At 39.0% G+C, this 18,787-nt stretch overlaps 1 protein-coding gene across 1 annotated transcript in view; it reads right to left on the bottom strand.

The window, feature by feature from the left end:
* The window catches only part of LOC138177244 (adenylate cyclase type 10-like), a 47,036-nt gene that overhangs the window by 13,532 nt on the left and 14,717 nt on the right, over positions 1-18,787 (bottom strand). The window contains 7 exon segments of the mRNA XM_069108339.1: positions 261-533; positions 742-864; positions 1,842-1,978; positions 2,521-2,792; positions 5,177-5,263; positions 6,208-6,397; positions 6,679-6,832. Of these exon segments, the coding sequence (XP_068964440.1) occupies positions 261-533; positions 742-864; positions 1,842-1,978; positions 2,521-2,792; positions 5,177-5,263; positions 6,208-6,397; positions 6,679-6,832 (1,236 nt within the window).

Genomic DNA, 18,787 nt, shown 5'->3' on the forward strand with positions numbered 1-18,787 from the left:
CTTAATTGGTTTTTCAAAAATATGACATTAGTTAAACAAAAATGTCAACTGGGGTGGGCCTATGAATGTTTTCTTGCCTGCATTCATGTCTCTTCCACTTTTTTTCTATCTTCCCTTTGAACACCTTTATAGACTAATGTCTCCTTCTTTAATATTTCCATGCAATGCCCAATATAAGGCTTTGCCTTCCCAAGCCAATACAGGAGCCCTCATTTGAAACCGTTTCCAAGACTGAGAATCAAACATCAGCTTTTGCTCACCTAACTCCCCCTTCAGCTTTTTTGCTTGGGTTATCAGCTGGATTGAACAGAGAGCCAGAGCTGACCCAGGTGTAGTCTCTTGGCTTTTGTTGACTAAGCAAAGGACCTGTGACTCCATAAGAGACCTTAACACCTGCTGCATCTTCTTCTTGGTCCATCCAGGGAGGAGAAGTTGAAGAAGGTCCGTGGGAAACCTATGTCCAATGATGGCTGCACACTTAACCAACATTTGTTGTGCAGGGCTTAGCCCATCCAGTTGTATTACTGCTATTTCTATAGAAAAAGAAATCAATCAGAATACATTTAGCAAATTTCATTGCTTATTTCTCTTAGAAATGAGATTGCTCTCTGAGCTCAGTGGAAGTAAAAAAAGAAAAGTGAAGATAAAAGATTTTAAATGACCTCACTTTGGTCACACAGAAAGCTAATGATGGACAAAGACATATGAAATCAATATACTTGGGGTCTACAGAGGACTCACCTTTTAACAAAGGTGGAAGAAAGAGTGTATCCAGATTCACATTTTCCCTGACAGTACAGATGTAAAGCTCCTCTTCAGAGCTGGTGGGGGAAACCTTATACATTACTGATTTGGTGGCATTGGCTATGGAGAAAGAGAACATGGCCTATGGAAAATATCACTGCTCAGTAATTTGGGTTTCAAATCAAAAGATACAGGAGTTAAGAGATAAAAAGGATGAAGACAGAGTGAATCTAAGTTAAAAAATTAACTAGCTTCATCTTCCCTGTGCTTGTTTGCTAATAATAACAAATCTATATCTTTGCCAAATGTAATGACTTCTTATGGCTCCTCCTGCTAGTTCCTTATTCTTTTGCTTCCAAACCTTTGGTTGTCATTCATTCATTCATACATACATACACACAGATATGTGATATATAATATATATGCCATATGTATTATATGTGTGTAAATGTATTTATAGGCTGTTTCATATATATGTATGTGTGTCTAATACACACATACACACACACACGGAACAGCCTCCTTTCTGTTCACCTTATTATATCCCTCCATTTCTTTTTTTTGCTTTTTTGGGGGGGAGGACAATTGGGGTTAAGTGACTTGCCCTAGGTCACACAGCTAGTTTTTGTGTTAAGTGTCTGAGGCCGAATTTGAACTCAGGTTCTCCTGACTCCAGGGCTGGTGCTCTATTCACTGTGCCACCTAGCCGACCCCTCCATTTCTTTGCATCAGTTTTAATACGAATTCCTTAATTTATTCAACCCAAACTTTGAACTTGCAAAATCTAAGTCACCTTTTATGTAAGTTCCTTGCTTTAACTATGTAATGCCAATATTTTTGTTGATTTTATGTATACTGCACCCACTGTCGTCTGGTCAAACAAGTATTAGGTGTTGCCATCAGATGAATTTTAAAATTGAGGGCACTGTTAAGAGGTTTGAGAAGAAACAGACTATCATTCTATGAAAGAAACCCTAATTATCAGTAAGAAAAAGCATCTGCCCCATAAGGCAGGAGTGGTGGAATGGTCTCCTCCTGGGAAAGAGATTCCAGCAGGTTAGGCATACCAAGTGCCTGTAGGAAGCAATTAAGCTTACTGGTAAGCATCTCCCATTTGTTGTCCTCCTCCTCCTCTTTCTGTAGGACATGAAAAAGCAGCACTTCCCAGGACAGGAGGTTCTGGCGCAGGACCTCACAGTAGAGGGGCACACCAAAGCTCCTGTGGAGAAAGTAGCTGCAAAGAGAGAAATGTGTGGACCTGACTAAAGAAGGCCACGTGAAGGGGACTTAAGGCTGGTTCACAGTTAGAAGCTAATCTTCCTTTGTTAGATTCACATCTATATAATTAACACTGACAAAGAAAAGCAATTGCAAAGGGGATATAAAATAGTAGATAATTTATAAGAAATAATTTCTTTTTAGCTCTGCAATGCATATGATTTTCTAAAATTTTAAAGGGCAAATGTTAAATAATATTATAAGAAGACTGATTTTCCTAATTTTGTCTTATATTATTAAGAAAGTCCCTAAGAAGGGGTCCTGGGGACAGGGGGGAAACTGGCCTAGCTACAGATACCTCACAAAATGATCCCACACATCTATTAAAAGTTGATTATATTTACTTAAGCTTTTCTACAGACAGCCCATGGTGGTTTCCTTGTGGTCCAGGTACTAATTTGTCATGAAAACCACTACCATTAACAGTACCCTTCCCATTACTTGTATAAGGGAAACCTGGACCTACTCCCTTATAATATTATGATCTTGGCCACTCACATCTGCAGCTCTCGGGGGATGCTCACCACCCCCAGATCCTGACACACCATTTCCAGCAGTGAGGGAGGTTCGAGTACTGGCAGAGTCACGTAGGCAGCTTGGGGGCTTTGTATGAAATTCTTTGCCAAATTACATAGGGCAGGTGTGGACGATAGGGCCATCACCATGACAACAGGAACACTGGAGAGCAATGTCACCAAAAACTCCCAAGAGGCTGTGTCTATGTACTGGGCCTCATCAAAGAGGAAAATCAGTGATTCTTCCTTCACTGCCTTAAAACAACAGCAAAGAAAAGAACAAAGATTTCTAAATTAGATACAAAATGTCCAAATTTCTAAGCCTATTGGGAATTTCATACTATTAACTTATTTGAAAACCACTATTTTTAAAGTTGGGAAAGTCAACAGATTCATTTATTCATCACCAATGGGGTTTAAGGCCAGTTCAGCACAGGGTAAGGCTCTTAGAAATGTATCCTATGTCCAGCTAATATTTAACTTAACATTTGTTTTACAAATACTGTGACTTGATTGGTATAGGAACTCTTGGTGAGCACATCAGCAATTGCTCTGCAAATTAGTCTTAGAGAACTGTCTGGGGAAACTGGGCACTGAGAAGTTAGATAGGCCCAGGGTTATAAAGTCAGTACATGACAACAGTAGGACTTGAAACAAGATATTCCTGACTCTAAAGTCAGTTTTCTACTTCTCCTGGATGCCTTTTCATATGGCTCCCATATTTACTTGATAAAAAAATTTTTGGAACAGAAAACACTCTTAAGTTATTTTCTTCTGAGTTGCAGATGTAATTCAAATGTAAAAAAAATGTCTAAGACATCTGAAAAAAAAAAACTATAAAGATGTTGTCTATTAAGACAGCACCAATGTCTTGAAAACATTTCCTGATGCACCAGAAACTTAGTTTGTTCTCAGGCAGAGTCCCACATATACCTGCTACTTTGGGTAATCACACCCAATAGGCATGCAAAAACAGGAGATCTTTTGCAAATAGAAAACTTGGCATATTAAATTACCTAACAACTCTCAATTTTCTGCAGTAATGAAGTGAGACACAAATGTATGGATAAATCAAAATAACAGGTAACACCACAACAACTTTTCTTTGTCTCTGTGTTTTTATACCATTACTTTTAATACACAGGAATCTGAACAGGAAAAATAAACTGGAAAGAATTGCTCTGATTTGCTGAACCTTATATGGAATTTAATTTAAATATTAGTTTTCTATCAGCACTCAGACCAAAGTTGTTCAAAAGGCAAATTAAACTGAACAATCTAAAGAACTAATTCAAACTGGAAAACCTGTAGAAAGGCAATCTCCAAATTTTAAAGAGTTTTGTGGGTCTTTTGCTTAGTTATTTTCTGACATACCACCATTCCCCTGCATCACCAAGTCTTCGCCTTTCAAACAAGTTACATTGTGAAATACTTGTTAAAATGTTCGAAACTGGGAACACCTTCCCTTACTGATACATGTTAAAAATGATTGTGTTGTTCCCGGATTAATCCACAAGATATTTAACTCATATTAAACATTTTCAATGAAATGAGCTTAGAAAACAGTACTGCTCTATTACTTACTAGTTATTAAACAAAAAAAAAAAAACATAAAACTGAGTGATTATCTTCTCTGCTCACCTGTGTCTCATAAAAATCCTAGCTTCCTTCTCACCATCCCACATGACATCTTCTACATGAAACTTTTCTTGTTATTAAAATTCTTTTTCTTGAAATTACTTTATATGTATTTGTGCTTATGTTGTATCTTCCCAGTACAATGAGTGCTACACACAATAACTATATTGTTTTTGTCTTTGTAGCAACAAGGACCTAACAGGGTGCCTTGTATGTAGTAAGGGTTTAAATATTTGTTGGATTAAGTAATTTTTAAAAACTTTTTTGGAATGCTTGTATGTGAGGAAAAAACATTTAATCATGTTTCCCTCATCTCAGTAGGAAGGTAGGGGACTACTGATATGGAAATGTTGCATATTATATCAGATATGATCACTGAGTCAATTGGTTTTGGAGAGTTAATTCCTTTCTCTTTATAAGAAATGGTTATATGGAAGCATGGACTATCAGGAAATGATTGTGGTATAAAAAAGGACAATAAGAGAGTGTTGTTTTTTTTTAAGCAGGTTGAGGAGATAGAGATTGTGGTAAAGATTCAGTAGCAGGGTTTCTGGTCACTTTCAAGGGTCTTAGGAGTTGATGTCAAAGGTTCTTTATTCTGTTAAATTCAAAAATTTAAGGTTTGCTTTACTACTTATCAGAATTAGGGACATTTTGGGGGTTTACAAAAATCAAAAATGTGAGGGGAATGAACACTCAGAATGAGGCAAATAACACTCAAAGTAAGCAAAGTGGCTAACTCTCCTAAGTTTGCTGTCTTTCTGCCACCCATTCCTTTGCAGTAGGTGAATAATGAAGTGTTTTAGTTTCCATGCATATTCTGAGTTCCTATGGGGCTACAGTTTACATTTAAAATTACTATAAGAGACAGCAATATCAACAGAGGAAGCAAGAAAAATAGGTGATTATATCTGTGAGAAACTGAAAGCATTCTTTAGCATGATAAAGCTGAAATGTGGATAAATGTGGTTAGAATTCTTCACATATGACAAAGTGCTCACCTCCTGGAGCAACTGGATCAAACAGGCTTTAATTTTTTTCTGTCTGTCTAGATCATCCATGTGGGAAACTATGAAGGACAAGGGAAACTGTCCAGAAAGATAATTCAAGAATTACCATTTAAAGCACCTGCCCAATCAGTAACACTCAAAACAGGGAGACTACCCAAAGGGAACTATCAGCTGAGGAATATTCAGTTCTGACAGGCAAAGGACAGGAGAAAGGGAATTCCTTTATAGAGTCCATAGGATTTTAGAGTTAGAAAAGGCCTAAGTGGTCACCTAGTATGACCCCCCCCCCCAGTCTAAAGATGAGGAAATTAAAGTCAAAACAATTTCAACTGACTTGCCCAAGGTCACATAGGATTTACATAGTAAAGCTAGGATTGAAACCAAACTTTCTGATTCCAAATCCAATGTTCTTTCCACCATTTTGAGAAATATTCAAGTTTTAGATTTGTAAAACCATCTCTAATGGAACAGACCATCGTATACTCAAAATTGTGGAATATTCCTGAAGTGTACAACCCAGGGCAGTTCTAGTGTTCTAGGATTGGGTATGGATATCAGAGTGCTCAGGAGGAAAGAAAAACTACTGTCATTTCCTGGTATAGGCTTCTGAGTAATGCTAAGAAGCCAAGATGGATTTCTTCCTCTATATCTTAAGTACAAGTTAGTGCCCCAGGCTGCCTGGCTAACCCTGTGATGAATGATTAGTATTATCCATGATATAACATTACCTATGAATTCAGTGCAAGACAGGCTGGTGAAACAGGGCAGGAAAAGAAATGGGTTTATGGACTAAGGAATAGTACTTCTGAGTCAGGTTGCTAATAGGAGCTACATATGCTGGTCAGGGGTGAGACAAGATCATGAAAGGAACAATGCTTTAAAAACCACCATGGCCTAAGAACACTAGATTAGGAGAGTCCAAAGGATATTGAAGGATAACTTGATCCCAAATTTTGTCATTAATAAGAACCAACATCAGTCTAACAACCAATTTAAGCAAGAAAAGCTACTGCCTCCATCACCTTCACAAAGAACAGGTCATTGAAAATGCAGTGAAGTGGTTCTTCTACTACGCCACAAAGGTGGCTATGGAGGAGCTGCTGACGGTTATGGGGTGGGCACAGGTCAATCTCAAAGAAGATAGCCATAAGTGTCTGGATGGCATAGAAGCTATGTCCAGCATCTGCTTTCTTCAGCTCCATTGCCAAAACCCTGTTAACATAGTAGTTTACCACTGAGTTCCATATTACAGAAAAAAGTCATTCAGTAAACTTCCCAGGATCTGAGCTTGGGATATATTGTGTGTATGAGAGAGAGTGAAAGCAAGGAAGGAAAGGAGGGTGAAGGGGAAGAGAAGAAAGAGAAAGAGGAGAGAGGGAGGGGAAGAGGGAGGGGGGAAAAGAGGGGGAGAGAAAGAGAAAGAAAGAGAGGAGAGACAGAGACAGAGAGAGAGAGAGACAAAGAGAGTGAGAGAGAGAGAGGAAAGTCTTCACCTGTGCCCTTCCTTCTGAGCCAGGTAGTTTATTTCTGCTAATAGCTGGCTTTTCCCATAGCCCTTTGCACCTTCATACAGAACCACTTGCCCTTCCTTCTGCTGCACAAATTTCTGCAATGCCATCTGAAAGGTTTCTAGTTCTTTTTCTCGACCTGAAAGAGATAGAGCCCTTACCATTTTTGCCTTGTACAAAAAATGCTCACTTAATATTTAATGATATGAATTGAATGACATCTTAGGATAGCTTTATAATGGTCCCTGGGAAGCCTACTAAGGGTTTTAAAATGCAAGCTATTTTTAATTTGTCCCCTCTAAACTTAATGTGTATTAGGATGTACAGTGGTTTGATGTATTACTCTGAAACTGTGTTTCTTAACATTTTTGCTTCATGGACCTCTGTAGCAATCTGGAGAAGCCTATGGACCCATTCTTGGAATGTTTTTAAATACACAAAATAAAATACATAGGCTTACAAAAGAATTATATTGAGATAGAATTCTTAAAAAAAATTTTTAAGTTCATGGTAAAGGCAGGGACTTGCCTGAGCTCTCCCCCAAACTGCTCCAAATACCTTTAAAAAATGACTCTAAGCAAATTCTAAAGCAACAGAACCCACAAAAAGACAGAGTAAAATAAATTTCCGGCCCAAGACAACTTGGGCTGTCTTAGGTGATGTCTATGATATTTTAGACTACAATTGGCAGGAAAGGTCTGCTGTACCATGTTGAGAGAGGAGCACATTGCAAGGCAGGCTGTGCCAGCACAACCCCAGAAAACCAGTAGCAGGCCTTGGAAGTTACTGAATCATCAGTGGCTGCAGCTGCTTCCAGAGCTCTTAGCCCACAACTGGTCAGAAAGAGATTACCGGGGTTCTCTCGGCTAACGTTAAGGCAGGACTCTGTTGCTTTGCCCATACTTGGATCCAGGTTACAGTGCTATGTGGCAGCCACAGGGTGAGGAGGAGCATTAGCATAGCAGAGCTTGCAGCCATAGTGTAGTGTGTTTGTGGTCAATCACAGACCAGAGCACAGTCCAAGAGAAGAGCAAACGCCTCTCCTGACATCTCACAACTTCATAAAACCCCTAAAGCTTGGGACAGTGCAACCTCCACCTTAGAAGCATAACCTTACTTAAGCAAAGAGTTAAAAATCAAGTAATGGGCTGGGGAAATGAGCAAACAACAGAAAAATAAAAAGTCTGGCTACAGAAAGCTACTATGATGACACGGAAGATCAAAACACACACTCAGAAGAAGACAACAAAGTCAAAGCTTCTATATCCAAAGCTGCCAAGAGAAAATAGGAATTTGTCTCAGGCCATGGAAGAGCTCAGAAAGAATTCTGAAAATCAAGCAATAGAGGTAAAAAAAAATTGGGAAAAGAAATGAGAGTGAGGCAAGAAAATCGCACAAAAAAATGAGTAAACAATTTGGTAGAGGAGAGACACAAAAAATTACTGAAGAAAATAACACCTTAAAAAACAAACTAGGTCAAATGGAAAAGGAGACTGAAAAGCTCACTGAAAAAAAAGAATTCCTTAAAATTAAGAATGGAGCAAATGGAAGCTGATGACTTTATGTGAAATCAAGAAACAATAAAATAAAAGAATGAGAAAATAGAAGACAATATGAAATATCTCACTGGAAAAACAACTGACCTGGAAAATAGACCCAGGAGAGATCATTTTAAAATTACTGAACTACCTGAAAGTCATGATCAAAAAAAAAGAGCCTAGAAATCATCTTTTAAGAAATCATCAAGGTAAACTGCCTGATATTCTAGAACCAGAGGATAAAATACAAATTGAAAGAATGCACCAATCAGCTCCTGAAAGATTCCAAAATGAAAAATACCAGGAATAATTTATAGCCAAATTCCAGAATTCCCAGGTCAAGGAAAAAATGCTGAAAGCATCCAGAAAGAAACAATTCAAGGATGGTGGAACTACAGTCAAGATAACACAAGATTTAGCAGCTTCTATATTAAAGGATCACAGGGCTTAGAATACAATATTCTGGAGAGCAAAGGAGCTAGGATTAAAACAAAGGATCACCTACTCGGTAAAACTGAGTATAATCCTTTAGGGGAAAAAATAGACATCCAATGAAACAGAGGACTTTCAAGCATTCTTGATGGAAAGACCAGAGCTCAACAGAAAATCTGACTTTCAAATAAAAGACTCAAGAGAAACATATAAAGGTAAACAGGAAAGTGAAATCATAAGGGATTTAATAAAGTTAAACTGTTTACATTCCTACAAGGAAACATGATACTTGTAACTCATAAAAACTTTCTCATAATTAGGGTGGTTAGAAGGAGTTAGACAGAGGGTACAGGTGTGAGATGAACATGAAGGGATGATATCTAAAAAATAAAATTAAGGGATGAGAGAAGAATGTACTGGGAGGAAGAGAAAGGCAAAGGTAGAATGGGGTAAATTATCTCACATAAAAGACACAAGAAAAAGCTTTTACAGTGGAGGGAAAGAGGAGAGAGGTAAGGGGGGGTGAATGAACCTTCCTCTCATCAGGCTGGTTCAGAGAGAATAACATATATACTCAACTGGGTATAGAAATCTATCTTACCCTACAGGAAAGTAAGAGGGGAAGGGAATAAGAGAAGGGGGTGGGGGGTGATAGAAGGAAGGGCAGAGTGGGGGAGGGGTAGTCAGAAGCAAAATACTTTTTTTTTGCTTTTTGGAGGGCAATTGGGGTTAAGTGACTTGCCCAAAGTCACACGGCTAGTAAGTGTGTCAAGTGTCTGAGGCCAGATTTGAACTCAGGTCCTCCTGACTCCAGGACCAGTGCTCTATTCACTGGGCTCTAGCCGCCCCAGCAAAACACTTTTGAGGAGGGACAGGGTTAAAGGAGAGCATAGATAGAATGGGGGAGGGGAAGAAATAGGTTGGAGGGAAATATAGTTAACGATAGTAATTGTGAAAAAAATTGGAATCAAGTTTCTCTGATAAAGGCATCATTTCTCAAACATATAAAGAACTGAGTCAAATTTATAAAAATAAGAGCCATTCCCCAAAATATAAATGATAAAAAGATATGATCAGTTTTCTGATGAAGTAATCAATGCTATTTATAGCCAAATCAAAAAAAATGTTCTAACTCACAACTGATTGGAGAAATGCAAATTAAAACAATTCTGAGGTACTATCTCATACCTATTAGATTGGCTAACACGAGAGAAAAGGTAAATGACTAATGTTGGAGGGGATGTGGGTAAATGAGACATTAATGTACTGTTGGTGGAGTTATGACCTGATTCAACCATTCAGTAGAGCAATTTGGAACTATGCCAAAAGGGTTATAAAACCATGCATAGCCCTTAGACCTAGCAATACCACTACTAGGTCTGCATCTCAAAAGAGATTAAAAAAAAAAAGGAAAAGGACCTATATGTACAAAAAATATTTATAGCAGCTCTTTTCTAGGTGACAAAGAATTGGAAATTGAGGGGACACCCATCAATTGGGGAATGGCTGAACAAATTGAGTGATTATGATGATCACAAAAGTGATTATGATGCTATACTATTGTACTATAAGAAATAATGAGCACGATGCTCTCAGAAAAACCTAGAAAGACTTACATGAGCTATGAGCTGATGCAAAGTGAGATGTACTGTGTACAAAGTAACAGCAATACTGTAAGATGATCAGCTGTGAATTACTTATTCTCAGCAATACAACAATCCAAGACAACTCTGAATGACTTATGATGAAAGATGCTATCTGCCTCCAGAGAAAGACCTGATGGTGTCTGAATACAGATTAAAGCATACAAAGACTCACATGGGAAACATATCACAATTAAAGTATATAAAAGGGAAATTGATTGTTCCCACAAATTGATCATATCCCTTCACCTATAATACTCCAGAGTAATATAAATCCAAAGATAGGATGGAAGAAATCCTAGACTGGGTAACTCAATCCAGGCATACTCAACTCTGCCTGACTACATGCAAAGAATGTAGCCCTTCCACACTACTGCTGTTATAACCCTCCTTCCCTGATACCTTCAAGAGTACCCTGCTGAGTACCCCTCATTTTGTCATAATGAAAGTATTGCCCTGAGCTCCTGATCCTAACTCATTAGCATGGTAGTACTGGTTAGCTGCAGCTATAACTTCTTGTTCCCATCTCTCTAACCTCTAGTTTGGGTCCCCACTTCTGCTCCATGGCTAGAAACAACATGTTTCCCCTCTCTCAAACCTGAACTAAGTTCTAAATTCTTTAAGTTCAATTCCCAAATTCTTCTTTTCCACTCCTAAAACTGTCCTCCCAAAAAAAAACCTAGAAACAAGAACAAAAACTTGTCCTCCACACCAAAGATTTTAACCCTTCTGAGGGCAATGTCATTACTTTTCACATCTCCTAGTGCCCACCAACCTTTTGACCCTAATTTGACCCAAAGAGGGGAGGACCCCAAAAAAATTCCAGGAAAAATTACATACTTGTAAATTGCTTTAACCCAACCTGAACTAGTAATAACTCATTAATGAGGCCTGTTATGCCCAGAGAAACCTTGGCATATTGGTTTGTAGCCTATGTATGGCCCCCAATGATCCAACCTTTACTCAAAAATTCTTTGATAAATAGAAAGAATTAGTAAAGCCTTCTCTGAGATATAGTGAATTTCTAAACCTTTCTCCCAGATCTCAAAAAGGACTTAGTCTATTATGCTCCATCATGATCAGCATCCCTGACTCTGGAAGCACATCAATAAAATAGCCCTCCTCAATGACTTGGTGGTTGGCAGTCATAAAACCTTTAAAAATAAGCTACCGCTTCGTCTCCCCCATAAATGCTATTTATTTATGCCATTATATTTTAGCTGAGGAAAAACTGTTTTCTACTGACAAAGTTCAAACTATTTTTAAAATTTACCACTTGACTCTCAAAAGACAGATATAAGGATTTTGGGATATAGCTGGCTACTCTAGACAATGAGTTTTAGGTAGTCAATTGTAGACAAATTCCTACAGGACAACACTTATGACACCACTTGTAAGCCTCTACTATGGTTCAAATGAAGTGAGTGTAATAGTAATGGCATTTAAAGATTCCCCTGTATTGGCTTGGTTTTTGGTTTGATTGTGTTAAAACCCAGAGCTTGTTAATCCCACCTGTGGGATGGACTTGTTGACGTGAAAAGAGAGTGCTGAACTGGGAGGAGCTGGTGACGTAGATTTGGAGAGACATAGGAGAGAGGCAGAAGAACTTTTTGGAATCAGCACTTGTGGAGGCAGAGAGAGATTGAGAGGATTGCTGAGGGCCACTTTGAATTGCCCTGGACTTTTGAGACCTGCCCCCACAGCTGCCAAGGACTGAGGAGACATGGCTGTTTTGCTGGTACTTTGTCTGGTTTGATGTTGTTTTGCCAGATTTGTCCACTGGTGAAAGACAGCTCTGTTGTTGCAGGGGTCTGGGAACCTTTCTGTTGGTTCAGAGCTACTGAGACTGTCCTGCAGACAGAGAGTGAATACTGTCCACTGGTGAAGGACAGTGCTGTTGTTGCAGGAGTCTGGGAACCTTTCTGTTGGTTCAGAAGCCCTGAAGAAGGATTTTCTTGTTGTATGTTTACAGAAATCCTGGGAGAGGGTTTTGCTAATGTTTTCAGGGGTCCTAGGACTGTTCTGCAGACAGAGGATGAATTAATGAAGAGACTGGCAATGTATCTTGTGGCCTTGCTAAGCCTTGTCTCCCCAGGAACAAAGATTGCTGAGAACTTGCCTTGTGTCAAGATGAAGAAAAGACCTCCATTTGGGTATTGAGTGCTGTGCTTAAACTTGATGTAACTCTGGGGTAGATTCAATTGTGATCCAGGGGTGGGGAACTTTTGACCTTTTTGTGTTCTATGACTGAACAAATGAATGTACTTTACTTATGATTGGAAACTAATCTCCATTTGAGAAGAGGGGCTTTGTGGTGGACTAAATGAAGGTATAGCCTAGGGGTGGAGTAGTATTAAGAACAGGGACTTTGTAATTGATTGAATGAATGTAAGGTCCTGGGGTGGGGTAGTACTTGGAGATTATTTAATCACACTTAGTCAATGCTGTATTTTGAATGATTTCATGTTTTGATCTTCTCTGTTCTTAATTTGTCACTGAATAAAATGGAGAGCACCTATGCTGGTATTTTGAACCTTGGGAAGTTGCCTTTCCTTGGCATTACATTATAGTGAGGCAGCATATATTACTCTGAAACCAAATCTACCACTACCCCTTGCCCCAAGCCTCCCTTCCCCTTATTTTGTCATAGGGAAAATACTGCCCTTGGGCTCCTGATCCTAAATCATGGGGGAAAAAAAGAACCATTAGCATATTGTTTATTATATAGCCCCATCTAGGCTTCTGTGTCATCTTGTTGCCTCCACATCTCAGATCTGTTCCAGTCACCACCCCGTTGTCAAGAAGGTGGCTGACTACTGATCATCCCTCAATCATTCATGGTGCTCTTTCTAAAAAGACAAAGCCAGCATATTTCCAACTCTAGACTAACTAAATATAAAAACCTTTTGCTGTCAACAGTCAATATGACCCTAACAAAGCTGTCTTCTACTTAATGTTGATTCTCTGTTAACTACACCTTCTGATGGTGAACCATATAACTTTATTTTTGATACTTTACAGATTTTTACTCTCAGGTTTGACTTGAAGGCTTATCCTCTTTAGGATCCTGACCTCCTCCTCTTCCTGGCAGATAGCACCTGCCTTCAAGGGATACTCAAGAACAATTGGATATGGGATACTCTGTTATATCCAACACTTTGTACAGAAACAGTTTTACTCCCTTATGACTATTCTGTCAAAGTGTTAACCTTACTGAACTGCAAAGCCAAGATGGCAGAGTAGAAGCACAAACTTGGCGTGGGCTCCCACTCCAATCACTTCCAATACATGTAAAAAATGACTCTAAACAAACTTTAGAGCTACAGAACCCACAAAGTGACAGAGAGAAATAAATCTCCTGCTGAAGGAAGCCCGACAGGAGGACAGGAAGGGTCTATTGCACCAAGCTGAGAGCTGAGCACAGTCCAGCATAAGCCATGGGGTACTAGCACCAGGGCGGCCCCAAGCAGCAGCCACTGGAGCAGACTTCAGGAGAGTGAATCATCAGTAGCTGTGGCAGTTTCTAGATTTCTCAACCCATAAACGCCAAAGACAAAGTAAAAGGTCAGTGTAAAACTCTGTTGGAACAGGGGGTCCAGCTCCTGCCCCCAAGGTAAGAAGCAGCTAGAGGCGCAGCAGCCATGCAGCTGCTGCTGCATGGCTCCTTCCAGAGCTCCTGGTCTGCAGATCATAGGCGGAACAAGCGATCATTCAGAGGGTAATTGCTTTTGCCTTAACCTGCATGGATCTGGATCGTGATCTTGGGTGGTGGTCCTGGGATGTGTGACCAGTGAGCCAGATCTTGTGGGGTCTATAGAGAGGGTGCCCTCCTAATAGCTCCGGCAGCTGCAAAAACACAAGCGATTTGGGACAAAGCTCTCTCCATTCTGGAAGCAGAGTTCTACCCTAGCAAAGAGCTCAAAAGTCTAGTAATTGGCTGGCAAAATGAGCAAGCAAAGGAAGCACAAACAGACCTTAGAATCCTTTTTTTGGGGACAAAAAGGATCAAGGCATGGAGTGGAAGGAAGACAGTGAAGTCAGAACTCCTACATCAAAAGCCTCCAAGAAAATATGAATTGGTTACAGGCCATGGAGGAGCTCAGGAAGGATTTTGAAAATCAAGTAAGAGAAATGGAGGAAAAATTAGGAAGAAAAATGTGAATGATGCAGGAAAATCATGAAAAGTGAGTCACCAGCCTGCTAAAGGAGACCCAAAAATACACTGAAGAAAATAACACCTTAAAAAATAGACTAACTCAAATGGCAAAAGAAGCCCAAAAAGCCAATGAGGAGGAGATTGCTTTAAAAAGCTGAATTTGCCAGATGAAAAAGGAATTTTTAAGTCACTGAAGAGAATAATTCTTTCAAAATTAGACTGGAGCAACTGGAAGCTAATGACTTTATGAGAAATCAAGATGCTATAAAACAGATCCAAACAAATGAAAAAGTAGAAGGCAATGTTAAATATCTCATTGGAAAAACTACTGACGTGGAAAATAGATCCAGGAGAGATAATTTTAAAATTATTGGATTACCTGAAAGCCATGATCAAAAAGAAAGAGCCTAGACAATATCTTTCAAGAAATTATCAAGCAAAATTACCCTGTAATTCTAGAACCAGAGGGCAAAAAAGAAATTGAAAGAATTCACTGATCACCAAAAGATCCCCAAAAGAAAACTCCTAGGAATATTATAGCCAAATTCCAGAGTTCCCAGGTCAAGGAGAAAATACTGCAAGCAGTCAAGAAGAAACAATTTGAGTATTGTGGAAACACAATCAGGATAACGCAAGATCCAGCAGCTTCTACATTAAGGGACCAAAGGGCTTGGAATATGATATTCCAGAGGTCAAAGGAGCTAGGATTAAAACCAAGAATCACCTACCCAGCAAAAGTGAGTATCATGTTTCAGGGGAAAAAATATGGTCATTCAATGAAATAGAGGACTTAAAAGCATTCTTGATGAAAAAACCAGAGCTTAACAGCAAATTTGGCTTTCAAATATAAGAAGCAAGAGATGAGAAGGTAAACAGGAAAAAGAAATCATAAGGAACTTATTAAAGTTGAACTATTTATATTCCTACATGAAAAACTATCATTGTAACTCATAAGACTTTCCTCAGTATGAGGATAGTTGAAGGGAATATATATGTATATATATATATATATATATATATATATATATATATGTATACGTACATATATATGTATATATAAGTGGGTGTATGTGTATATAAATATATATGTGAGTGTGGGCATATGTATGTTCATGTATACATAGACAGAGGGCACAGGATAAGTTGAATATGAAGGGATGATATCTAAAAAATAAAATTAAGAGGTAAGAGAGGAAGTTTTTGGGAGGAGAAAGGGAGAAATAGATTAGGGTAAATTATTTCATATAAAAGAGGCAAGAGAAAACTGTTACAATGGAGGGGAAGAGCAGGAAGGTGAAAAGGAATGGGACCTGATTCTCACTGTATTTGGCTTAAGGAGGAAATAACATATACACTCAGTTGGGTATCTTACCCTACAGGAAAATAGGGTGGGGGTAGAGGATAAGAGGGGTGATGATAGAAGGGAGGGCAGATTGGGGGAAAGTTAAAAGCAAACATTTTTGAAAACAGATAGGGTCAAAGAGAAAAGGGAAATATAGTCTTTCACAATATACCTACTGTAGAAATGATTTGGTTAACTGCACATGTACAACCTATACTGAATTGCTTATCTTCCCAATGGGGGTGGGTGAGGAGCCAAGAAGGAAAAAAATCTGGAACTCAAAGTTTTAAAAACAAATGTTTAAAAATTTGTATTTTACATGCAACTGGAAAATAAGATATACAGGTACTGGGGTATAGAAACCCATCTTGCCCTACTAGAAAGTTAAGGGGGATAATGGGGGAGGATATGAGAGAAAAGATTGGGGAGAGGGGTATTCAGTAGGCTTGCTATTTTGGGGAGGGGGGAGGGGAAAGATGGGGAGAAAAAATTGTAACTCAAGATCTTATGGAAATGAATGTTGAAAACCAAAAATTAATTAATTAATTAAAAAAATAAACTTACCGTACTGTCTCTTGCCTATTTTATAGCTTTAAAAAAAGAAAAGAACAAAGACTGTGACACTGATTCTAAATATGCTTTTGGTCAAATGTGGAAACAAAGACCTTTCCTCATTTCATCTAGTGCCTATATCAATAATGACTGTCATGTTAATATATGGGTAAGATACCTTTAACAGGAGAGGTGCCCTGCCTGCTGCTATTATAAAATGTAAAGCTCATGTGACCCTTCCCCCCAAGCTAAAGTCACTAGAAGAAACATTCTAGTGTTCCCTTATGGAGCACATGATGCCTTCTGGCCCTCAGGCTCCTAAATCTGTTCTCATTTGTCTATCAACAGATCAGTCACCAATAGTTAAGGATCAAAAAAATCTGGTGGCAGACACCCTGAAAGACAGTTCTCTGCAAAAAGACTCTTTTTGGCATTTCTCACTTCACTGAGAGAGCTACTTCCATACTGTCTAGTCTTCTGACCTGCTCTGAGGGTGGGGCGGGGGGAAGGGGGGGGGTGTGGGAATGATTACAACAATACAGAAAAATAGGTTCACTCCAACCATTTCTTCCTTCCCACAACAGAACTTCTGCATGATTTATGCAGTCCACAAATTTTGCAAAGGGGAAAAACCACACCTGCTGCCTGTTGCTCATCATTTGGACCCTTTGTTAACTTGCAGGTTAATTTCATTCGGTTACCCATGTGTTGTTCTCATTATTACTGGCACATAACTCACCAAGAAACTCCTAACAGAAGTCATTACCAGATTCAGATTATCACTTACTATAGTGATAGGGGCATACACTTCACAAGTCGGATCATTAAAGATATCTATAAGGCACTTAATATACAACAACTACCCTGTAGTCTACCTGCAATCCAATGGAGTGACAAAACATAAAAACATGCTTAGTCATAATTTGCATACAAATTTTCTTCAAGTAGTCTGATAATCCCTTCACTCTCATACCAATCAGAGGCACTATGAACATAACCTTATACCATATGAGATTCTCATGACCTACCCTACACAAAGGCCAGGTAGATCTCTAGATACCACTTAGACTTCCAGTTAACAAATGAAATTGTGTCGAAATTGTTTTAGAGCACTAAAGAAATATGTAAGGTCAACAGATTTTGATAGTTTTATTCTGTTTGATTCACCATGTCACAATTTCATCTGAGAGACCACATCTATGTAAAGACCCATTAGCAGAAAAATGCCCTCCAACCCTGCTGAAAGAGTCTATCCTGTATCTTGTTGAATGCCTGTGCCATAGTCCATTGCCAATGCCATCAAATGCAACCTCATGAATCACAAAGAAAAAGGCCCGACTTGGACCTTGGCATCCCTGTCTCCTTCCCTATACCCAGTACCCCTTCCTCATGTCCAGAGAAAAGAAACTCCAGAACAGTACTTATAATCTGCTATGACCCTTGCTATGCCTCAGTCCTAAAATTGATCGGAGGATATGTGTTTAGGGGAAGTGAAACCAAAGTATTTTTACTGACTAGGTTATCATTATTCACACTATAGTTTTAGTCTCTATAACAGATCCTAGATTGAAGTATGATCCACACAGGTATACTGCTATGTTAAGAGCTAGCTCTAGTTAATGTTTTCTCTCTTTTGATGTAATTAAAGCATATTTTACCACCTGCCATGTGATCATATTTGCAGGATGAACTGGTGACCTTTTACTGACTTAGGTATATGAATAATCAATCTCATGTCCTGCTGGGGATGTGAGCGTGTGCTCACATACTGTGAAAAAGGGATCCTGCTAATCAGCATACAAGCAGTCAACTCAGCTTCTCCTTTTTATCATTAATTACTCTTTATTTCCTAGTATGGTGTTTTGAGAACCCTGGCAATGTATTTAATAGTTCTCATTTTGTTTTCTTCAGCTTACCCAGTATGCCATGCTACCCAGGAAGGGAACTTAACCCATTTCCTTAAGATTTGCTCCAGAAACCTTTATCTCTAACAACTCTGTGCAAGGAGGTGTCTCTAGAGCAGGGAGAGTACCTCAACATGACACCTTGGCATACATCTGCAGTTTAACTCCACTCTTCCTCTGACTCCTTGGCTACCTCTGACCTTGGTGAATATTGCCATGGTGGACATTGCCTACAGTACTGTATAATCCACTTCCAAAATGCAGATACAAAATATATCAAGTGCTCCAAGAGAAGCCAGATTCTATGTATTATTTTCCTGCCACTGCCCTAAGAGGATCAGATTCAGACCTCGAAGGTACCTTAGAGGTCATCAAGTCCATCACTCTTTATTTTCCAGACAAGGAAACTGAGACTAGAGAGGCTAAATGACTTGCCTAGGATCATAAAATTAAGTTTTTGAGGTGGGATTTGAATGCAGGCCTTCCTGACTACAAGTCCAACACTCCATCTACTATGCACACCACCT

The sequence above is a fragment of the Petaurus breviceps genome, unplaced genomic scaffold (assembly GCF_028583685.1).
Source record: "Petaurus breviceps papuanus isolate PSGF00001 unplaced genomic scaffold, PetGlider_PUasm1.0 90352, whole genome shotgun sequence".
In the NCBI taxonomy this organism is placed as follows: domain Eukaryota; kingdom Metazoa; phylum Chordata; class Mammalia; order Diprotodontia; family Petauridae; genus Petaurus; species Petaurus breviceps.